General features: G+C 52.2%; 2 protein-coding genes across 2 annotated transcripts; both read right to left on the bottom strand.

Moving 5' to 3' along the window:
- Positions 1–2,334: 2,334 nt before the first annotated feature.
- LOC129785633 (T-cell activation Rho GTPase-activating protein-like) lies at positions 2,335–3,326 on the bottom strand (the record flags this gene model as incomplete). The annotated part of the gene is made up of 4 exons (XM_055818575.1): positions 2,335–2,470; positions 2,680–2,789; positions 2,874–3,035; positions 3,267–3,326. Coding segments are annotated over 4 exons (468 nt in total), but the record flags the coding sequence as incomplete, so codon positions are not given.
- A 16,489-nt stretch (positions 3,327–19,815) lies between these two features.
- On the bottom strand, positions 19,816–22,481 carry LOC129785678 (E3 ubiquitin-protein ligase RBBP6-like). The gene is made up of 3 exons (XM_055818980.1): positions 22,263–22,481; positions 19,934–20,033; positions 19,816–19,825 (listed from the first exon to the last, which is right to left on the bottom strand). Exons 1-3 carry the CDS (start codon positions 22,426–22,428, stop codon positions 19,816–19,818), a joined length of 276 nt encoding a protein of 91 aa, XP_055674955.1. The 5' UTR covers positions 22,429–22,481.
- Positions 22,482–23,877: the final 1,396 nt, after the last annotated feature.

Raw genomic sequence — 23,877 nt, 5'->3', positions numbered from 1 at the left:
GAAATGGCAAATTTTTCCCCCCAGGGCGGTCAAATGCTGGCAGAGGTTGCCCAAGGAGGTTGTGCAGTCTCTGTCCTTGGGGATCTTCAAAGGCCAAGGGCACACAGTTCTCAGCAACCTGCTCGAGGCGAGCGTGCTGGAGCAGAGGGCTTGGCCCAGAGGACCTCCACGGGTCCCTTCCAACCCCCCCTCCTGTGTGGCTCTGTGCTTTGCTTTTCCTCCTAAAGCCCCTCAGCTCAGCCCCGATGCCCGCTGGAAAGGGTGCTGGGGCAAGGGACCATCCCAATCTCCTCCCCGAGGGTCCACCCCAGCACAAGCGCTCCCCACTCCACAAGACCCTATGGCAGACACAGTCAGGAGAGGGAAAAGATTCTTTTATTGTCAACAGCAGCTGCAGGGGCCCAGGAGTCACAGCGGTTCAGCCGGTGAAAATCAGTCGGCACCTGCAACGACAGAGTCAGAAAGCTCTGATAAGCCCCCAGAGGCAGGAAGAGGCAGGATTTGGTTCCCCCCTCTTTGGGGGACGCTGTTTCCGAGGAATTCCTCATGGCCCAGAAGGGACAGCTCTTGCTGGCCTCCACTCGAGGCCGGCTCCGGTGCCTTCTCCCCAGGGGTGATGTCCCTAGGGAGCTGTGCGTGCGCAGGGATGCTGACAGTGCCCCTGTGCCGCGCAGCAGGGCTCGACGGGGAGCCCCCGGGGAGCTGCCGTGGGGCTCATCCCAAACCCTGCTCAGCACCAGCCCTCGCCGGCCCTTGCCAGCCAGCTGGGAAGAGTTAGGGCCGTGTTCAGGGCTGGGAAAGATGGGCAGCAGCGCGTGGTACGCACCTGGCCTTCCTGACGTGCTGCACCTTCCTGCATTTTCTCAGGTTTGGGTCCACAAAATCGCTTCCTCTCTTCTCCTTTTTATTTGTGCTTGGCTGTCCCTCTCCTCTGCCCAGGCTTCTTTTCTCTTCCTTTTCCTTGACTTTTCCTTCTCCTGGTGGGAGCCTGCAAACCTTTCCATCCCACAGCGTGATGAGATGGGGAAAGCCCCAAGCCCCTGCAGCGAGCTCTCAGGTCAGGCAAGGGGAGCTCTTCCTACCTGGTTTCCTGGGGCAGGCTGGTCAGTTGTGGCAGGCGTGCCAGGGACTCTGCCGTGCCCTCGGGGGTGCCTGGAGGCAAATCTGGAGGTGCCTAAACCAGAAACTTGGGAGGTAACGGGTGGCAAGTGACAGCCTGGGGTAGTGAGGGCCTGACTGCCAAATTGCTGTATGAGCTCTACAGAGGAGATGCTGGTTTGCATCGTGCACATTTTGCACAGTCCAGCCAACGCAGCCTAGACTTGATGAAGCTGCGACGGAGTAGGATTTGAGCAAAAGCCCTCTCAAGGTGGCAGCTACTCCTTTCTGTCCTTTTGTGGGTATTTTGTAGGTATGTTTTGTTTGATGAAGCAGATCATACTTCATGAAGTGCGTTCCAGAAACAGCCTTTCCAGTTTTCCTTAGCACGCACCACTCTGGGGGGAGAGGAGGAACCCCAAAGGCACAAGAGAGCGGCTGCCAGGAGGAGGCCCAGCGGCTGCTTGGCCTCCTGGGAAATTACTGTCCCACCTGAGACATGTTGCCCCAGCGTCTGTGGAGCTGCCGTACCTCTGCCGCTTTGGGCCCTGCCCCTGTGTCTCCCCCAGCTCCGCTGTCGATGTCCAGCACAGAGGCGGCTGCATCCAGAAAGGCTTTTGCCGGACGCTGGGTCTCTGCTGTGCCTGCAGGGCCACTTTGCTCTTCGCACCGCAGCTCTGGAAAGCAAAAGCACGTGCAGCAGCGCGACTTCTTGGAAGTCAAGAACACCTAAGCAAAGCCCAGCCGAGCCCTACACCACTTGTCTCGTCAGCGTCGAGGTTTCTGGCATCCCAAGCCCCAGTGTCTGTGACAAGCCTCAGTCCCGCCTCCTACCTGTGCCCCTGTCCATGGGTGCTGGCACCTCCTCGGCTGATGGAGGGGAGAGGCCGGCCACCTCCTCCCCAAAGATGTCCCCGCAGTTTTCAATGAGGAACTCCACCAGCACGTTCACCTGCAGACATGAAAGCCTTGGTCTCAAGCCAGGTGCCTGCAGACGTGTCAAGCAGCCTTTCCCACTGCTGACCCTTCGCCTGCGCAGGCGGCTGCGGCTGGGGGTTGCTCTTCCAGGCACCCAGCCCACCAGCACTGGCCCAAGGGAGGAGGCAGCCAGGGACCTCGCAACAGCCAAGCTCCGATGGGCCGGGAAGGCAGCGCTGGCTGCTGGGTAGGGCGTACCTTCTCGGTCACCGCCAGCATGGCCTGCAGCGGGAGCAGGTCCTCGTTGGGTGGGCTCAGCAGGTTGGGCCCGACGCAGATGGCCAGGTTGCTGCAGCTCATTCTGCTGGTGGCTGCGTTGTGGCCGATGTGCTGCAGCAGGGCCATCAGCCGCTTCAGGAGGAGGAGGTTGGCCGCAGGCAACTTGTCAGCCACCCTGAGGGAAGAGGAAGACAAGGCTGATGAAGCAGAGGGTGCCCACAGCCGTCCCCGCAGCTGGCCCCAGGCGGGTGGGAGCCAGCGGCCGTGTTGCACAGCTTTGCAGCTGCCCGAAAAGACAGCTTTCTGAGGAGCCCGTGCCTTTGCAGGCAGGTCCCAGAACTCTCCCGGTCCCTGCTCACCAGGCAGGCTGCTGCCCACACTTACGCTTTCAGCTCCTCCACCTTGGCCTGCTTGCTGGCCCTCTCCATGGCTGCCATCCAGTCCTCGTAGAGGTCGACGACGAGGAGCTTGGTGGGGATGCTTCGCAGGAAGTCCTGCAATGCCAAGGGCTGCAGGTGAGCCTTTGAACGCTGCAGGCCAGCCAGGAGCTCCTCCAGCTGCACGTCAGAAGTGCTCACCTTCAAGATGACGGCCAGCAGCAGCGCAGGCTGGCTTCCTACGTCGATGTCCTTGCCGCGGTCCAGGGCCTCGCGCAGCTGCCGAAGTTCTGTCCCACCGGCAGCTCTGCGGAATATCCCCTCCGTTGCTGGTCCTTGCTGGCGCAGGACAGCCAGCAGCTCCTGCAGGAGAGGCAGGAGGCCACTTGCTTGGCTGAAGAACCAAGCGGTGGCAAGGACCAGAGCTCTGCCCCAGACGTGGTTGCCTAAGCGCCACAAAGGGTCTGGGACCAGAAGCAGGTTCTGGGGGTGCAGAGCCCAGTGCCCTGTCCCCGCAGCTGCTGGGGACACGCAGGCCCTCTCCAGAGCAGCCGGAGGGAGGGCTGGGGACCCCGTCTGTCCAGGCTGGCTTACCTGGATGGGCCGGGGCAGCGTGTTGTCCTCCCCACAGAGGGCTGCCAGGGGCTGCCCAAAGAGCGCCCTGCTGCAGCTGGAGCCCGCCTGCCCTGGCGCCTGGGCAGCGGCCGGGGTGCGCCGCAGGGCGAAGGGCCAGGGCAGCCCCATCCTCCTCCTGCTGGTGCTGCTCCCGCTGCTGCTCCCTCCTGCTGCAGAGGAAAACAGAGTAAGACACCACCAATGGAGACCCCAGGCCAGCGGTCCCAGCGCCTGCCCTGCCCTGCGCTGCCCTGCCGGCAGCACGGTGCTGTGTGGTGCGGCAGGATGGGCAGGGAGGCAGCAGCTGGAACCGCGGCTGTGGCTCGGAGGTGTTGACTTAGAGGCTCTTGAGAGCCATCGTGCCACGGGGTCAGCCTGTGCCAGCCTTCGCCCTGCCCTCCTGCAAGCTGCGGGCAGCAGCAGAGGCTCCGTGTCCCCGCAGAAGCATATCCAGCAGGCACTGCCCAGCAGTTGTCCTTGTCCGTCCAGGTGACATCCTTCCGTGGGCTGCCCAACCTGCATGGCGACACTCGGGACAAGTGAGCACAGCATTGCAGGAGGTTGCCTTGCTTTCCCAAACTCACCTGGTGCGGGGCAAAGTCCCCCTGCGTTTGCAGATGGGGCCGTCGCAGGCCCTTGCTTGGGATGAGCCTGCAAGAACCAAGAATCGGGCTGTGCTTGGAGAGCAGCCCCGCAGCAGAAAGGGCCACCAGCAGCCTGAGCGCGGCAGAGCTGGGACCCTCTGCCCTCCCGGGCTCTCTTCCCCATGTAGCAGGGTTCCTCCCAGTGTCACCAGTCAGAACGTGCTGGCGTGCTGCTGGCTTCCCAAAACTCTCTGCTCCCTGAGTGGCACCATCAGACCCTCTGTCCCTCCCGCACAAGCTCACCCCAGTCCCTGCGCATCCCGGCGCAGCCAGAGGCAGGTGCAAGGCAGCCATTCTCACCTCTGCCTGTGCCTCCATCAGCCTCTCCAGGCTCCTGGCGCGCAGTGTCCTCCACTGGGCAGGAGAGAAGGAGGGGAAGAAGGTGAGCAGCCATGGCTCTGCTGCTCGGCTGTAGGAGCAGTGCTTGGGGACAGGGCCCAGAGCAGAGAGACACTCACGGCGTGGCGGCGGCTCAGCTCCCTCTCCAGGAGCTTGATGGATGTCAGATGGGTGACGCGGGCTCCCGTGCGTCCTTCTGGTGTCCTGTGCACCGGGAAGGGAGAGGGAGAGAGCTGGGTGAGCCCCAAGCCGTCTCTTGTCTCTTGTCAGGCAGCTGTGCCCGAGAGCTGCTCGCAGCCACGGGGGCACCTTCCCCAGCTGGGGGCTGTGTTCCCCCGTCCATCCAGCTTCTCCTGGAGCATCCCCCCGGCTTACCCCAGCAGCGTGGCCACCCACAGCTCCTTCAGTGCCTGGGATCTGCAGATAGAGAGGAGAGAGAGCGTCAGGCCCTGCTGCCCCCAGCCCTGGGCAAAGGTGGGTGCCTGCACAGCCCTGTGCTGTGGGGCAGGACAGAGGCGCTGTCCAAGCCCTGGGTCGCTCTGTCCTGCCTGAGCGGCTGCATTTGCCCTTCCCTTCTGGGGACCAAAAGGTGACCAGGGGATGCAGGATGGGGAAACATCCCACATCCCTCCCTCCCTTCCACCGGGCTGCCTGCTCCCTGCCCAGCTCTGCACGCAAGGCAGAGGCCTGTGTTCATGGGATGGCGTGGGCACGGCTGGGAACCTCTGCTGCCCGACCACGACTCACCCAAAAGTGGCGATGCAGGAGCCGGTGGGCCAGGCGAGGATGACAGAGGTGCTGTCCTCATCGGTGCCTTCCTCCTCCTCCTGTCCCTCCTGCCCCGCAGCCTCCTTCCCGCTGCTGAGCACCCACAGCTGGTCCAGCGCCAGGCGGAGCTGTGGGCGCAGGCTGGTGCCATGTCTGCAGAGAGCAGAGGCGGGCACTGAGCTGGAGGGGGGCTCCTTGGGCTGGGTCCCCACGCGCAGAGCCCTGTCCCCCACCTGCCCTTGGGACGGACATTGGTGCCTCCAGCACCGAGGGGCCGGGGCCTGGGGCTGGTGCCAGGGTGTCCCTGGGCCGGGGCTGGGGGCAAGGATCTGGGCTCTGAGGGTCTTACCGCAACTTGGCGACCACCAGTTCCTCGTGGAGGAGGAGCAGGCGCCTCTCGCTCCTCTTGCGGCCCCGGGTCAGCCGCACGTCCGTGCTCAGCACCGGCTCGGCGTCGCTGAGAGCCTCCCTGCAGAGCAGAGAGCGGCGGGCATGAGCAACGCCAGTGCTGCGTGGCCCAGCTGTGCCCGCGTGTCCCCGAGCCCGGGGGGAGCCCACCTGGAGCCGCAGCAGCAGCTGGCCTGGCCCATCCTGCCCGGGAGAGGAGGGCCCTGGCCGTGCAGCGAGGAGGGGGCCCAGCCGGCGACGGCGAGGCTGGGAAGCGGGGTGCTGGTGCTGTGGCAGCGCTGCTGGGCCAGAGGCTGCCTCCTGCCAGCGCCGCTGCGTGCCAGCACGGCTCTGCCCTGCTGCCTGTGGTGGCCGTGGGCTCCCCGTGACCAACGGTCTGAGCCCAACGGAAAGTGGGCGGGGCCTGCGGGGCGGGGCTGGGGCCCTCTCCAGTATGGCCGGGCCTGCCTCGCCCCGGGGAGCCCCGCGCAGGACAGGGCAGGGGGCAAGGGCCACCTCCCTGCGCCTGCGGCCAGCGCTTTGCCCTGGGGTTTGGACAGGGCCCTGCTCGATAAAAGAAGCCGTTTTTCCTAGAGGTGACCGTTGTGGCCTGAGGCAGACTCCTCTTGGTGGAGGCCGGCCTAGCGGTCGGAAGGCCTCTGGCACACAGGCCGTGCCAGGCCTCAGGCCCCAAGGCGCTGGAACTGGAGCAGGCCCAGCAGGAGGAAAAACTTCCATTTTTACCAAAAGACGGGGGGGACTAGCAGCAGTCAAGAGCCGCTCGTGTCCTGCCAGGCGCCACAGGGAAATGAAATGTGTGGTGAGCTTCGGCAGGAATTGTGGTGCCCCTGGAGCACCACCCTTGCTTGGGAAGGCTTTATTCCACCTGGGTGCTAAGGCTTCACCCTTGGCAATCAGGGCTGGATGAGCGCCACACAGGAGCCCCTGCCCGGTTAGCCATGACCTTCACCCAGCCGGTGGCCGACACGGCCAGGGGCGAGTCTGTGGGGTAGGCCGTGACCATGGCAAAGAAGGGGAAAAGTAGTCAGCTTTTGATGGCCCGTGTCTCGTTTCACTGTTGACCCTAAGCAATGCCTTGCTTCAAATAGAAGCGATTCAGAGAGTTACACACCCGCCCTGTTCAGGAAAAATGCAGGAAATCAGAGACATCTAGCAAATTCTCTTGTGGCTGTTGTACACTGCAGCAAGAAGCAGCGTGGGTCCAGTGGCTAATGCTGGAAGGGGAATTCAGCACTTCTGGGAAAGGGAGATAAAGGCACTCTTGTGGGCCAGGCTGGGATTGGAGAGCCTGGGTGGGTGTCTGGGGTCCCAGCTTTCCCGCAGTGCTGACTGTGGTGCCTGCTGCTTGTTCTTCCCTGCAACGCTGGCTGCATCCACCTGCTGGGGCTGTGCTTGGGAAGGGCTCCGGGGGGTGAGCAAGCCCATGGGAGAGGCCTGGGGAGAAGCTCTTCTCCAGAGATCTACCAGAAACTGTCCAGAGCATCCGAGAGGATGCTCTGTATGACAAGGGAAGGTGCCCGTTGGTCCAATGCATGAGAGCCTGCAGGGCTCCCATCAGGGTCCTTTGACCTACGCATCCTCCAGCCAGCAATCCAGGTGCTGGGGGGTCCCATGTAGGTCTCCTGAGGTACCCTTTAGCCCCGGGCAAGGTGTCGTGCCTCAGTGTGTGCTTGCAGGGCATGTTTCCTTCCTGCTGACAAGGGCGGAATTGCAGTTAAATGCCCCTGGGCGATTCCGAGCCAAGCAAACTTTTTTCTATGGGTCACACTGCTTTGCAGTCCATGTGTGTGGTTCAGCTCCTGCATGGGAGCTGAGGACACGAGGTGACCTAGCTCGGAAGCTGGCCACTCTTGCTCCAGGCAACTCCAGTTGCTTGCGTTTTCCTTCAGCTTCCCCAGCCTGATCATCTCCACTGTCACCTCCTCCCTGTCCTACAAGAAGTATCCCTATCCCAGCCATTAGGACAGTGGCACAGCACTCAGAATCCAGATCACTGGTAGAGAAGAAGGACAGAGGAAAAGAGAAGTTCTCCTTTGAAAGAAATCCTTCTTTGTCCTCCTTTAGCTACTAGTGGATGAAAAAAAGGGGGACAGAATTTCAGGCCAGCCACAGCACTGGCTTTCAAGCCTGAGCTTGTCATCTCATGGCTGTTCTGGAATGCAGTACAGTGAAAGGAGAGATAGAAATGGCAAATTTTCCCCCTCGGGGCGATCAAATGCTGGCAGAGGTTGCCCAAGGAGGTTGTGCAGTCTCTGTCCTTGGGGATCTTCAAAGGCCAAGGGCACACAGTTCTCAGCAACCTGCTCGAGGCGAGCGTGCTGGAGCAGAGGGCTTGGCCCAGAGGACCTCCACGGGTCCCTTCCAACCCCCCCTCCTGTGTGGCTCTGTGCTTTGCTTTTGCCCTGGCGGAGATCTTCAGGGACTTTGTGCTCCGTTTTGTGTTGCCTTAGGGCTACGATGTGCTGTGGTTTGGGGGCAACAAGGTCAAGTATGTCAGAGGTCAAGCGAGTTAGTGTCAAAGTGTGTTACTGTTATGGACAGAATCTGTGTTTGTTGGCCCTGTGTTCCTGGGGTTATGGCATTTTTATCTTATCTTGTGATCTGTGTGGTGGGTTTTTTTTTGTGGAGAGTGCCTTTTTTCAGCTATTTTGCCTTTGTGGGGTTTGGATGGGTGCCTTTGGTTTGTGTACGAAGTTTCTTCTGGTTGTTTTTCTGCTGTGCTGGTGGATGGTGGTGTTTTTTCTGTCTTGAAACCATCGTTACTGGTCTAATAGATCTCCTGCAGGTCAGGCAGTGTCACTTCTGGCGTGGTCTGACTCATTTCTGGTGAGCTGGTGGGTAGGTGTGGAGGACTTGTGGTCCCTCCATGGGGAATGACTGCTAGAGGACTAACAGGCAGATCTGTGGAGGGGTGAGAGGACCGCTGGCCCCTAAGTAGTGACTGTCAGAGGACTAAGTGTACTTGAACTAACGTGGGCTTCCAAATTCGTGGTTATCTGTCCTGCCTTGCGGAAGAGCCATGGGAAGTCACCAGCCACACGGAAGGACAAGGGGGTTCCCAAGGCTACATGGCTTCTTGGGTTTTGCTTTTGAGTAAGAAAGTCTTATCTCTACATCAGTGCAACTGTGGACAGTCAATTTTGCTGACTTTAGAAAGCAGGGAGTAGCACTTTTGTGCTGTGCCTCACATGGCTGCCAGGGCAGGGTGAGAAACAGCAAGAGAATTCCTTCCTGTCACTTCTCCAGGGGAGCCGTGCTGCACTTGTCAAGGTGAGGGTTTTTTGGCTCTATATGATTGAAAAGGTGAGGGGTTAATTTTCTCACCACAGAAATTAGGGAGCAGAACATTTGTGCTGTGCCTCACATGGCTGCCAGGGCAGGGCAAGAAGCAGCAAGAGAATTCCTTCCTGGCACCTTCTCCAGGGCAGCCGTGCTGCACTTACCCATAGTGAGGGTTTTTTTGGCTCTTCATGATTGCAAATGTGAGAGGTCCATTTTCTCACCACAGAACGCAGGGAGCAAAACTTTTGTGTTTTGCCTCACATGGCTGCCCGGGCACGGTGAGAAACAGCAAGAGAATTCCTTCATGGCCCCTTCTCCAGGGGAGCAGTGCTGCACTTTGACAGGGTGAGCTCTGGTTCTGCATGAGTGCACAAGGTTTTGGTCAATTTTCTCACCACAGGAAGCAGGGAGCAGAACTCTTGTGCTGTGCCTCACATGGCTGCCAGGGCAGGGTGAGAAGCAGCAAGAGAATTCCTGCCTGGAACCCTCTCCAGGGGAGCAGCGCTGCACTTGGACAAGGTGACTTTTTTTTGGTTCTGCACCATTTCAAAAGTGATGGTTCTGTTTTCTGACCACAGAAAGCAGGGAGCAGAAATTTTCTTTTGTGCCTCACATGGCTGCCCGGGCACGGTGAGAAGCAGCAAGAGAATTCCTGCCTGGCCCCTTCTCCAGGGGAGCAGTGCTGCACTTTGTCAAGGTGAGTTTTTTGGGCTGTGCATTATTGCCACTGAAAAGAGGTCAGTTTTCTCAGCACAGAAAGCAGGGAGCAGCACATTTCTGCTGTGCCTCACATGGCTGCCCGGGCACGGTGAGAAACAGCAAGAGAATTCCTTCATGACACCTTCTCCAGGGGAGCAGTGCTGCACTTTGACAGGGTGAGCTCTGGTTCTGCATGAGTGCACAAGGTTTTGGTCAATTTTCTCACCACAGAAAGCAGGGAGCAGAACTCTTGTGCTGTGCCTCACATGGCTGCCAGGGCAGGGTGAGAAGCAGCAAGAGAATTCCTGCCTGGAACCCTCTCCAGGGGAGCAGCGCTGCACTTTCCCAAGCCATGTTTTTTGCTTCTGTATGAGTTCTAAAGTGCTGTGTCAATTTTCTCACCACAGAAAGCAGGGAGCAGAACCCTTGCGCTGTGCCTCACATGGCTACCATGCACGGTGGGAAGCAACAAGAGAATTCCTTCCTGGCACCTTCTCCAGGGGAATTTCCCAGTTCCCGAGAGACTCCTGGCACCAGCTGCAAGGGGGCTCCCAGCCGAAGGGAATTGGGGTGGGAATTGGTGATGTCTCCTTTCCTTAGGCATGTTAACACTTTGGAATAACAATTGGATGCTTCGCTTCTGTTGCTCTTTTATCATATTGCTCACAGTAACTGCTACTGGTTCCTTTTATCATATTGCATGCTATTTTCTTTTATTGTAATATAAGAAACTGCGTTTGATATATTCCATCATTTGATAGATTTGATAGATTTGATTATATTTGATGTAGAGTTCAGCTTTGCTGTGTATCCAGTCAGTCAGCAAAACATAATTTGGCGTAGTCGGCATCGTGTGAAGTAAAACTCTCTCTATTTAAGAAGAAAAAATGTTCCTCGACTTGCTATTGGCAGGTGGGAACCATTGCCTTACGGTGTTTGGGCCAGAGTGGTCTGGTGGTGCTGGGCAGTTGGGCCGTGCCAGGGACAGAGGGACGGGGGCAGGGGAGGGGGCGGGGGGAAGGGGTTTAGGGACGGACGGGTGGGAATGGATGAAGGTGTTTAGGGATGGAGCGGGGTGTGTGGGGGTGGGGCAAGGATGTGTGTTTGTGGGAGTGGGTGTGGGGGGGGTGGGGGGTGGGGGGAGGTGGGTGTGTGTGTATTGATAAACCGGGGGTGGGGGCGTGGGGGGGGTTGAGGGTGTGTGTGTTATTTAGAGAACAGATTGGGGGGCCTGGGGGAAGGGTTTTAGGGACGGACGGGGGGTTAATGGAGGCCTTTAGGGAAGGACCGGGGGGTTGGGGGAAGGATTTTAGGGACGGGCCGAGGGTGGGGGAGGGCTGGACCAGGGTCTGGGGGAAAAGGTTTTAGGGACAGGGCGGGGAGGTGGAGGTGGGGGATGATTTCAGGAACAGCCAGGGTGGAGGAGGGGGTCAAGGGAAGTCTTTCAGGGTTGTTTGGGGGGAAGGATTTTAGGGACGGATGTGGTGTCTGGGCGGACGTTTGATGCCACCGTATAGATTCCACTGTATATACGTTTATGTCCAGGGATTCTGTTAAGGGAAGGCTGCTGGCTCGGCAAAGGGACAAGATGTCTGAGCTCCCCAGTTACCACACTGATTTGGTGTTTAGCTCTACGTTAAACACACCTGCGCACAAAGGTTAGGCCAAGCTGACTCTCTAAAGCTGTTAGAAGTGACAAATTAAGGGACCTCTCATGCAGGGAGTCAGCCTTGGGAAGGATGGGGAATAAAGAATGGATGGGGAAAAGAACTCCGTTCTCTTCAGTGATGCAGAAGGAGCCTCTGGGTGAGGACGTTGTGGCCACAGGAGGAGACAAGCCGATAGAGTGCTGCGATCCGCAGAATGTTGGTTGGAAGTCGGGCAGAGGTAATTGTTGTGGGGGGAGATCGCGACCTCTGACTCAGATACCCCCCCGAGAGAGGGCAAGGCCCCGCTTGGGGAGCACGGGGAGCTAGTAAAAAACCTCAGCAGTGCTGTCTGAGGGTGTGTGCTCATTTGTATTAAAGCAAGAAACTTGTAACCCATCCCGTGCCTGACTGAAAATGCATGTGTAATGCGCTATGAGTGTGCAAGTGCTCTGCTGTCCGTAGTGCGTGCCCTCGAGTAACTGGGTGAGCACGCTCAGAGGAAACATTCCCCCGTGCTCCCAGCACTGCCATAAAGAATGCCTGCCTTCTGAAACTTGCAAGCAAGGCTTAGAGGGTTTCTCTCCATGACCGACTTTATGGCATCATTCCCACCATACTGGAGAAAGCAAATCTTTTATTGTTTGGTGGTGAAAGCAGCTTGGGCAGTGTCACTGATGTGCAGCACTTTTTTAACCTCAGGTCTAAAGTGCCACCGGTCCCACCGTGGGGTACATCCTTCCTCAGGCTTTCACCAAACGGAAAGGATGCATCAAACCCACCCCACAAACACGTCCTGCACTTTTTTTATCTTTCCTGGAATGTGGGGACATGACCCTGCTGGGCCATCAGTGCCACCTGCCTGGGAGCCAAGATGGTGCCTTTGCATTCCAGGCTAGGAACTTACCTTCTTTTTTTCCTTTTCAGTGACTTTAGAGCCATCCTTAGGGAGGCTGGTTAAGCTGGTTTACTGCACAGCTGGTCGCCAGTGGAGGGAAATGGTAAGCTCCGCTGTTGCCTTTGGTGTTTGCTTGTTACTGTGTCGCTCATTTGAGTGATCTTCTCATGCCCCGGCAAGCAGAAGCTATCACTCCACTTTAGGCCTTGGTCTAATAGTCATGCAAAGCAATATTGAAAGTCATTCTGAGGTCTGGAACAGGCCCCAATATGCATTTTATAAAAGTGCTTCTTGGCTGCTGTTTCTCTTTGTATGGGGTTTTTTCCCATTTCTCCAGACTGCTGAAGCTCTGAAAGGCGCCGATGAGCTGCTCTCCCTCAGTTTGCTCCTTTGCCTTTGGGGACTGTGGTTCATGTTTTCTTTATGGCTTTGCAGAGGAGAAAATCCATGAATACACCACCTTGCTTGACATGATCTTGCTGGAAAGTGGTCGAAAGCTTATTGCTGCCCCATCTTGCAAATGGCATACATTCTGGTTCTCATTTGATGGGCAGCGTGTCGGCTTGTCAGTTGACTGTAGAACAATTCAGTTGCTCAAAGCAGCAATGCTGATAGGGAGAGTTTACGTACTTCCTTGCACAAAGCGGTTCTGGGCTTTTTTCCCTCTGTGTGTGTTTCTGTGCAGACATGTGCATGAAACACAGGTGTCTCTCTGTGCCACAGGTGGGACTGATGACAGCTCTTTATTTCATTTCAACTAGAATTTAAACAAAGATTGTGCCTGCAAAAGAAGTAGAGCAGCTGTCCTTGTTTCCCAGAGCAAGCATCCAGGCGCTGGGGAGCAGTTGGCAGGATCAGAACCTGAGCCTGCTCTGGGTGGTAAATCCTCAGGAGAGGAAAGAGAAACCCCACTTTTTTCAATACAGGTCTAGTTCCCTTAATATTTCGAGCAGCAGAGGGGGGTGAGATGGGGCGGTGTGGTGGCAGGAGAGGGACAGGAGAGGGACAGAGGAATGAAGAGAACAGGGGTGGAGCTGGGCAGGGAGTGGAGGAAGGAAACCCCTGCTGAAGAGCCAGCAAACCATGAAGTATTCCTATGTGCTAAATTTCATCACACCAGCCTGTTTCCACAGCAAAGGCTCCAAAGTTGCCCAAAGAAGCAAGGAACAGAGCAACTGGTAGCAGTGATGGCAAACACGATGGAGTTCTTGGCCGCATGAGGAAGTAGATAACCACTGTAGGAAGTTCTGCGCCCTACCCTGATGGAAACAAATCTCTGAACCATTTACGGCAGCTATTGCGTAATTTTTCTGTCCGTCTGACTATCTATCTATCGATCAATCTTGCAGAAGACTAAGTTGCAAGAACTTGAGAAATACACCTCTGTTCCCGGTAATAATAGTAACCCTAAGACTTAACCCTAAGACTCAACCTTAAGACTTAACCTTAAGTCTTAACCCTAAGACTTAAATTTAGGACTTAACCCTAAGACTCAACACCGAGACTTCACCGTAAGACTTAACCTTAAAACATAACCCTAAGACTTACCACTAAGTATTAACCTAAGACTTAACCCTGAGACTTAACCTTAAGACTTAAATTTAAAACTTAATGTTAAGACTTTACCCTAAGACTTAACACTAAGACTTAACCCTAGGACGTAACCTTAAGACTTTAATTTAAGACTTAACCTTAAGACTGAGACCTAAGACTATATGCCTAAGACTTAACCCTAAGACTCAACCTTTAAGACTTAAACCTAAGATTTAACCCTAAGACCTAACCTTAAGGCTCAAACTTAAAGATATAACGTTTAGACTTAACCCTGAGAATTAACCCTAAGACTTATCTTTAAGATTTAACCTCAAGACTCAACCTTAAGGCTCTATCCTAAGATTTAACCCTAAGATCTAACCTTAAAACTTAACCCTAAGACTTAACCCTGAGATATAACCTTTAAGACTACTTAACCCTAAGACTTAACCATAAAACTTAACCCTAATACTGAACCCAAGACTTAACATTAAGTTTTAACCCTAGGACTCAACCTTAAGACTTAACTTTAAGACTTAACCCTAAGACTTATCCCCAAGACTTAACTCTAAGAGTTAACCCTAACACTTAAACTTAAGAATTAAACTTTTGACTTAACCCTAAGACTCATCCATAAGACTTAACCTTAAGACTTAACCTAAAGACTTAACCCTGAGTCTCAATCCATAAGATATACACTAAAGACTTAACCCTATAGACTTAACCTTAAGACTTAACCCTATGATTTATACTTATGGCTCAACCTTACGACTTAACTTTAAGACTTAAGCCTGAGAATTAACCCTAAGACTTAACCCTAAAACTTAACCTTAAGATTTAACCTTAAGAATTAAGGTGAAGGGTTAACCTTAAAGGATGAAACTTAAGACTCAACCCTACGTCTGAACCCTATGACTTAACCCAAGACTTAACCTTAAGACATAAACTTAAGACTTAAGCCTAGGACTTAATCTTAAGACTTAACCCTGAGACTTAACCCTAAGACATAACCCTGGAACTTATCCTTGAGACTTAACTCTGAGACTTAACCCTAAGACTTATCCCTAAGACTTAATCCTAAAACTTAACCTTAAGAGTTAACCATGAGACTTAACCGTGAGACTTTACCATAAGATGTAATCCTATGACTTAACCGCAAAACTTAACCCTGAGATTTAACCTTTAGGATTTTGCCTTCAGACTTAACCCTAAGACTGAACCATGAGAGTGAACCCTAAGACTTAACCTTCAGACTTAATCTTAATACTGAACCCTAAGACTTAACCCTAAGGCTCACCGTTCAGACTTAGCCCTAAGACTTATTCATAAGGCTCAAACTTAAGACTTAATGTTAAGTCTTAACTCTGAGAGTTAACCCTAAGATTTAACCCTAAAACTTGTCCTTAAGATTTTACCTTAAGATTTAACCGTAAGTATTAACCTGAATAGTTAACCTTAAAGATTTAACCTTAAGACTTAACCCTGAGACTTAACCCTAAGACTTAACCTTAAGATTTAACCTTAAGACTTAACCTTAAGAGTTAAATTTAAAACTTAACCTTAAGACTTAACCCTTAGACTTAACACTAACACTTACCTTTAAGACTTCACCTTAATATTTAACCCTAAAACTTAAACCTAAGACTTAACACTGAGACTTAAACCTGACTTAACCTTGAGACTTAACCCTTAGACTTATCCCCAGACTTAACTACAAGAATTAACCCTAACACTTAACCTTATAAGTTAACCTTGAGAATTAACCGTGAGATTTAAAGTATAAGACTTAACCCTATGACTTAACCGTAAAACTTAAACCAAAGACTTAACCTTAAGATTTAACCTTATGACTTAACCTTAAGACTCAACCCTGAGACTTTACACTAAGACTTAAATTAAGATTTAACCTTAAGACTTAACCCTGAGACTTAAAGGTAAGATTTAACCCTAAGACTTAACACTAAGATATAACCATGGGACTTAACCCTGTGTCTTAACCCTAATAGTTAACCCTAAGACTTAGCCCTAAGACTTAACCCTAACAGTTATCCCTAAGACTTAACCCTAAACTTAACCCTAAGATTTAACCTTAAGTTTTAACCTTAATACTTAACCCTAAGACTTAACCATAAGATTTAACCTTAAGAATTAACCTTGAGACTTAACCGTGAGATTTAACCTTTAAGACTTAACCCTAAATCTTAACCCTGAGACTTAACCCTAAGAATTAACCTTAAGGCTTAACAATAAGATCTAACCCTAAGGCTTAACACTAAAACTTAACCCTACAAATTAACCCTAAGTCTTATCCATAAGACTTAACACTGAGACTTAACTCTAAGACATAATCCTGAGACTTATCCCCAAGACTCGACCCTAAGGCTTAACCCCTAGACCTAAACTTAAGACTTAAACTTAAGACTTAACCCTAGGACTCAATCCGTAAGGCTTAAACTTAAGAATTAACCCTGAGACTTAAACTTAGGACTTAACCCTAAGACTCTAACATTAAGACTTAGCTCCAAGACTTATGCCTAGGTCTCAACAATGAGACTTCAACCTAAGACTTAACCTTATGGTGGCCAGGTTTTCCAAAACGAAAGCAAATGTACTATGGTGGAGGTGGATCCCAGGGGTCTTTCATGTAACTAGAAGTTTTTTGAAAAAGAAAAAAAAAAAAAGGAAAAGGTATGCATGCATCTCTCTTCTTAAAACAAACATCTCTACAATGTTCCCATAACCTTCAAGGAACATACCTGACACTTCCTTGACTGGGTTGTATTCACAGCAAGACTGTACCATCATAGCCTGTACCTTATCCTCTTTGGTAGCATTGTCTTCAGCCAGGTTGTCAGTCTGTTTAACAGGTACTGATTATTTGACACTCATGTTAGGCTACAAATAGGCTCTCTTTGTACCTTACATAAAGACTTGTTTAACCAATCCGGTTTTCTTCCAAGCGGACTGAAGCTATGTGTAGAAAAAAGCACACCACCAGCATTTTGAAGCTGGCCTTTAAGCTCCAGACTGGTTGAAGAAGCTAGCCACGGTACATTTAACTGGGATGCATGCAAGTAGCATTAGTTATGTTTTGCAGCATTAAAAGGACACACAACTTAAGAGTTGTGGCAGATGCTTTTGCTTGCTGAAATTCAGCTTCAGACCCAGAAGCACTAAAAGGAATCAAGCTTTTGATAATCCCTTAGCAAGGGATTTAAGAATTTTCTGTTGGTACTGGATTTTCTGTTGGCTTTTGTCTGCCCACAAGCTCTGCTCCTGGCCAGGAAAAGGAGTCCTTAACAGCAGCTATTGCCAAGTGCAGTGGAACTGCAGGTCCAACACGTACTCAGAAGCTGCTCTTTGTTGATCTTAAATCATTCCAAAACCATCCTCAGCACTCCTTTTCAAAACAATCGCCCTTTGACACCCAAAAGGAAACCTTTGGGATCAGCGTGTCCCCAGGGAGGGCTCGACACAAAACCTCTGCGCAGACCTGCTGTCCTGTGATGCCTGCCAGCAGAGCTGGTGACGCGAGTGCTCCTTCCCCGTCTCCGCTGAGGATACTAAGGTTAGCAAAGCCCTCCTGTTTGTCTTGTTGACAGGCGTGCTCAGCCTGAAAGGCGGTGAGGGAGCGCTAACCGGCAGCCCTGCCAGCCAGCCTGAAGGGCAGGGGGGATGTGAAAAGCAGCTTGGGGCCGCCTGAGAACTAGCACAGGCATTTACGGAGGGAACGCGCGGGAGCAGGGTGTTCTCTCGCTTTCACTCGCTGGGAATGTGCAATCCATTCCTTCCCCCGGAATCTCTCACCTCTAAGTGAGAGACAGTCAACGTTTTAACTAATGTTTTACAAAATGCCTCTTTGTAAATACCTACACATACACGTTCTGTTAAAGTCGCAAAGAGTATGTTTCCCAGAAAAGAAGTACCTGAATTTTGAGAAATTTTGAAGACTCTTTGATGGCCATCTGAATTGTGGACCGCATCATCTGATTTGTGGACCCCATTTTAAACTCTATTTAAGGAAAAGGAGGTATGGGAATGATACCACTATGGAAACAGACAGTTAGGCACTTCACAGGAGTCAGAAAATGGTGCGTCAGCCACAGCTGGTGACTACCAGCTCCAATATTTTGAAGATTAGGAAACTATTTCAAAAAACTTGTTGACAAGTCTTTCCTAGAATTGTAATGCTCTTTCTAAGAAATCGTTCACGCAGTGCATTGCAAGAGTTGAAAAGCCCCTCATTCTTCTTCCTTGCAAAAAAAGAGAAAAAAACTGTTTACAGTTCTCTTCCTCTTCATTGTACTCCTCATTGTCATCTTCACCACTGTAGATGACAGTGGTGAAGACGTATATCAGTGCAGAGCGTGTTGGTCTTAAAATATTCTCTGGAATTCTGCGTGATTATTTATGATGGGCTGGATGCAGAATCCCTTCCTGAAGACCCCGTTGCAATGGGGCATCTACAGCAAAGAACATTCTATTTATTTGGTTAGGAGGGAACTAGAACATGAAATCCAGGTTCAGACCAGCAGGCACAGTTTTTAAATCATTATCAGGCTGAAGGAACACTTAAATGGACAGATTATGCCTTTTAGGAAAACTTGTCTGTGGTGGCTGGCAAAAACACTTCTTCCAGCTACAGAAAATCTGAAAAAAGATGGACATGACCTCCTCTGCATGGACAGGGGAGGCACTGCTGATTAAAGCCTTTAGATAGCATACAAAGCATGACTAACCCCTGATTTCTCATTTTTATAAAAAAAGGAGTAGTCTAAGGAGTTCTATAAAAAAGAAAGAAATGTTGTGGTTTATCTGTTTTTAAGCTTTTTGTGAGCTTTCCCAATCTTAATGGCTGTCCATTGCACGTCTAGTTAGAGCTCACAGAACAGAAGCCACTCTGTGTAGCTGTACCCTCGGCCCTCTGCACTACTGGCTTCTGCAGAAGCAGCAAAGGTACAAAGAAAAAAACCAAAACTCCGTTGGTGAGGGGTGTATGTATTTACCTGACACAATGTTATTATTGTCCAAGGAATTGCATTTTAAAGACTGATCTTCAGTTTTTGAAAATCACAGGCCGTCTTTACACTGCAGCACAGTGAAAATGTCACAGAGGTACCTTGGTGCCAAGAACCCAGCTCATCAGAGTGGTGGGCTTCTCCTCTGCCTCATTTAACCTGCTACCTCACAGACCTTGTGCTGGCCAAGTTCCGTGGTTCCCAGTGATGATCCCAGATTGACCGGAGCCAGATCAGGAGCTTCTACCCATTAGGTCTTAGGGTTGAGTCTTAGGGTTAAGTCTTAAGGTTAGGTCTTTAGGTTAAGACTTATGGTTATGTCTCAAGGTTAAGTCTTAGAGATAAGTCTTAGAGACACGCTGTAACTCGCCAGTATACTTTATTTATTGAGAACTAACATTAGAAAGACACGGCATAACCACAAGTCAATAATATCTACTAATGGTGGAGGAGAGGTCTGTCTTGAAGAAGGCTGGAAAACATGACCATTCAAACCATGCTGACGCAGCTGATACAGAACTGGACTGGACGAATACATCGATGACAGCAACAATGCTGTAGTCAGGCTTACATTTGAATATCTGCAATTGTAATCAGATCTCTGTCCTCCATAAATCTGAGGAATACAGCAGTAATACCTGGAGCACAGAGAGCAGCTTAGGGTGAAATCAAACTTAGAAAGGTAACTACCAACATTTGGGAACGTGCCCAACTGCTTTCTGAGCTTCAGGCTTGGAAAAGATCAACTGCTCCTTCACCGTCCTGGCACAAAAGGCAATACGCTTTAGGACGTTGCTCTTTTTCTCTTGCCCGACACAGGCATTGTCTTTAGGAAACTAATAGGAATCACTTAAGAATGAAACTTCTTGTTTGCACGGTTTGCCAGCTGGCCACTCTCAGTCTTTCCTCTGGAGACAGCATGCAGCCCCGCCACCCCCACCCCTCTGGGGTGTAAGAATACCCTGCCCCCCCCGCCCCCAAACAAAGGAAGCAGTCAAACACTGGGACTCGGACTGCTGGCAGATGGGAAGCAATTACCAGTTCACACTGCAATGTGTCTCTCCGTTTACTCTAAAAGCAATACACGCAAAAGCATGAAATAAGGAATCTCTCTGCATAGAGGAAACAGGATGGAGAACTTGACTCTCAGAAAAACCAACCCCAAGAACAAACCCAATTCAAACGTCTGAACAGCTACCACTGTTGGACTTTGAATGCCACGTCCCAGCGGGCTGAAAAATCTAAGTCTGCTTTGGGACAGATACATTCAAATCTGCCCTGTCACAACACAATTTAACAGCAGCTTTAACAAGAAAGAGACAACCGGAATGCCTCCGTAACCCAACAGCCACAAAGAAGGTGAACACACTGAAACCCCTCCCACAGAACACAACGCGTTAGGGCTACTTACCCAAGGTCTGTCTTGCCGGTAGCTTTAACTCCTCTAACAGGGACTCTCCTAACAGTTACCGATGAGTGCCTTGGAATCAGGGCATTGTCATCTGTGTATTCTGAAAACAACATCAATACAGAGAAAGCATCAGTCAGTTCGTAAGAGTGATATTAATATGTCATGACATAGCACTTCAGGGAACCCTTTACGGATAGAAAAGCAACATTTTACACACAGCGTCATGCTTTTATCATGTCCACACACTCACGGTACCTTTCCAGAAATCTTCAGGTCTGATAGTCAAACACAAGCAGCAAAATCTTTTCCATTTGTTTTGAATCGTTTCAATGCCAACAGCAAAATGGTCTCTAAAGTCACTAAAGCAGAGTCTGCTAAAACATGAGGCTCTTTCCTGATCTAACTTTCATTGCTTTTGCTCCTGTTAGCTTACAAAACCCTAGAACATGTCTCTATAATAGCGAGCACGGAAGAGGACACCCCCACCCCGCCTCCCACCTTTTAAAACACATCCCAACCATCCATTTTGCCTTCCCACCATCTTCAAAAAGAGTCCACCATCTCTTTTTTTTCCCCCCAGTGATGTGTAAAATCCCGTTTACTTTTAGCTTCTATTAGCATTGCTTCTATTACGAGATTTCCGTGATCACGCGGCTCGGAAAACTCTGAACAAGTTGGCCATCTTCACTCAAGGTTCACTGAAGGGTCTTTCCAAGATCATGCCAACACTTAGTCAGGACTCCTGCACAAAGTTATAAAACCCACTACCATATCTCCACAGGGAGGATCTCCAAGAACCCCCTTTAGGCAGGACATCCAGGCCTAGTTCTTTCCTTCATCTTCTGAAGGTGACTTTAAACACGTAGATGCTGTTCAATAAAAACGGAAAGTCACGGTTATGTATAAAACCCCAAAATCTGGCATACACATAAATGACACCGAAATGTATTCCTTAGCTTTGCTCTGACAACCGCTGGGGGATTTTTGCATTTTCACGGGGAAAACACCCTTACAAAAGTTCCAGTAAGCATCTGTGTCACAACCTGTACGTCTGCCTCTACCTGCATGTCTGTCTCTACTGCTGTATATGACACGCGATCCCGTAACACCCCCAAGACCCCTAACACCGTGCTGTTAAGTCTGCTCACAGATACTCTCCTGAACCTACTTTACCTATCTGTAGGTAAACAGCGTGTTTAGGTCCAACCACTTGAAAGGCTGGGGCCAAAGTTACAGTTACCGCAGCAGGCATGTTATTCTGTTTAAGTTTTAATACATCAAACAGGGAGAGGAAAAAATCCTATGAGTACACATTGTAACGACAAGACTGTTGTGGGAATGTCACAGAACCACAGGAAAAAAGAAAAAAAACCCCAACCGATAAAATTTGAATGTTTAAGGAATGGAGACGGTTTCCAAGTCTTTGTATTTCTGACAAGTCATATTCCAAAGTCTTTAATCACATGCAAGCTTTGCCAGACGGTAGATTACCAAACTGAAACAGCACACTCAGTAATGCAAAACCATTACCGTCTCTGAGAATCAAGCACCATTTCTCAGATTCAAAAGAACTTAGGGTTTCTCTAAGAACATTTCTAGGTATATTCACCATAACTGATCTGCCATAAAACTTCAGTACTGCCCTGACACCGTTTAACACGCAGTACCACGACAAAAATGCACCGTTTGAAAGAAATGAAGAAATGATGCTCAATAGCATCTGAATGAATGTGTAGCATGGTGCAGCAAAGAAGCTGTATTAGCAAGAAATGCCAAGTACACTTTAGACAGAACACTCGTCTACAAGATGGCTTTCCAGGGTCTGCATAGATTCTCACTCACAGATACACTCTTGATCCAAAACGTTGCTACTGAGCAGTTTCTGCAGCAGCCAAGCACCGCTTTTCCAATGCGGTGGAGTAAAAGTAGCTGAAGACAAAATTCAGTCACCAAACCCACTTTTTTTTCCCTTTAAATTAGCCACCCACTCCTTTTCTATCACGTTCAGCCTTCTCTGCCGGCTTTCAAAGAAATCTGGCAGGTCTGTGATGACAAGGCATTGTCCCACATTCCCTTATCGTTTTAGCTAGAAGGGTTCCCAGAAACCAAACCCCTTCCACGCGCGGTGTCGCACACGGACCCCGTACGCTGCTGTGCCTGGCTGCGCACACAGCCCTGACGGCAGCTGCCAGCGCACAACCACGGAAGAGCAGCTCTGAGGCCCCAGCACAAGTCACCGCTGCCGGCCGTGGCCCAACCGCCTCACTGGCCGCCTGCGCCATCGCCAGCCGGCCGGTCCCCGGTCCCCGCGCCCGCCGCCCCCACGCACCTTCCATGGTCTGGGCGTTGGTGACCTGCAGGTCGCAGTGGGTCGCCTTCAGCCTCTCGCGGCCCATGATCTGGCGCCTGAGGTCGCGCAGGGAGATGTGGGGGCCGTGAAAGGTGACCACATCGGAGTTCAGCCTGGAGGAGAACTTGTAGTGGACACACGACATGGCCGGGGCCAGGCGGTGCCCGCTCCGCGATGGCACCTCACGCAGCAGCTGGCCTCGCGGCCCCCACAGCAGGTCAGGGCCCACCGAGGGGCTGGGGCCAGCAGCGCGGGCTGAGCCCGCCGGCTCCTCCTCGCAGCCCCGGTGGGAGGACGATGGGGACAGGCCCTGGCTCGGCCTCCGCTCCCTCCTCGCACCAGCGCTGCCAGGCCAAGCTGCTCGCTATGGCAACCCAGGCGGCTCCGCATTGTGACAGAGGGGCTCAGGGGGCCACTCAGCGCCCCTGGGGGAGGGGCCTTCATCAGCCCCGCCTGGGCCGCCGGTGTCCCTGCTGTCCCCCAGCCTGTCACCGCCCCGTGCCCTGTCACCCCCCAGGGCTGCGGTGTCCCTGCTGTCACCCCCTGGGGCCTTCACCATCCTGCGTCACCTGTCAGCCCTTGCGCCTGTGGGGGCTCTCCCAACAGCCCTGGGCACATCACCGCCCCGTGCCCTGTCACCCCCCAGGCTGTCACGGCTTGCTGTCCCCTCCTGTAACCCCCAGGCTGTCACGGCCTGCTGTCCCCTCCTGTCACCACGCAGGCTGTCATGGCCTGCTGTCCCCTCCTGTCACCCCCCAGGCTGTCACGGCCTGCTGTCCCCTCCTGTCACCACGCAGGCTGTCATGGCCTGCTGTCCCCTCCTGTCACCCCCCAGGCTGTCATGGCCTGCTGTCCCCTCCTGTCAACTCCCATGCTGCTACTGCCTGCTGTCCCCTCCTGTCACCCCCAAGCTGTCCCCAGCCGCTGACCCTTCCTGTCACCCCCAGGCTGTCCCCAACAGTTGTCCCCTCCTGTCACCCACCAGGCTGTCCCCACCAGCTGTCTCTCCCTTCACCCCCCAGGCCTGTTACTACCAGCTGTCCCCTCTTGTCACACCCAGGCTGTCCCCACCTGCTGTCCCCTCCTGTCCCAAGGCAGCCTGGGGGAGATGCTGGGGCTCTGCCGAGTGGCACTTGGCTGCCTGCACCGCAGGGACAGCGCAGGGAGGGGACATCTCGGGGTGTCGCAGTGTTGTCCTTGTTGTACTCCTCCATGGTATTAATGATGGTTCCTTTTGTAACTGGCTTTTATTCACTCTGTCTGACGGGGCTTCCTCTGGTAGAACCAGTGCCAAGAGGGAAAAAGGGCGCAGTCCAGTCGCAACGGGCGCGGTGCACACTGGCTGTCATCTTTTGTAATGCTTCATAAAATAGCTTTTATTTAAATTCTGTATCTGCAGTATTTTTTCCAAAAATGTTCAGTTAAGGGAAGACGAGAGAAAGGGTGAGTCCGCTAGCACGAGTGGGGAGAGCCATGTGACCTTGACCTTGAGCGGGGATAACCACGTGACCTTGACCTAGAATGACAGCCCCGACTCTTCTCTCTGCCTCTTCTTGGATATGGTGGTGATCGTGGGTAGGAATGAGAGGGGGCA

Source organism: Falco peregrinus, chromosome 14, assembly GCF_023634155.1.
Source record: "Falco peregrinus isolate bFalPer1 chromosome 14, bFalPer1.pri, whole genome shotgun sequence".
NCBI lineage: Eukaryota > Metazoa > Chordata > Aves > Falconiformes > Falconidae > Falco > Falco peregrinus.
Note: the sequence above shows the minus strand (reverse complement) of the source record. Positions and strands in the feature narration are given on the sequence as shown.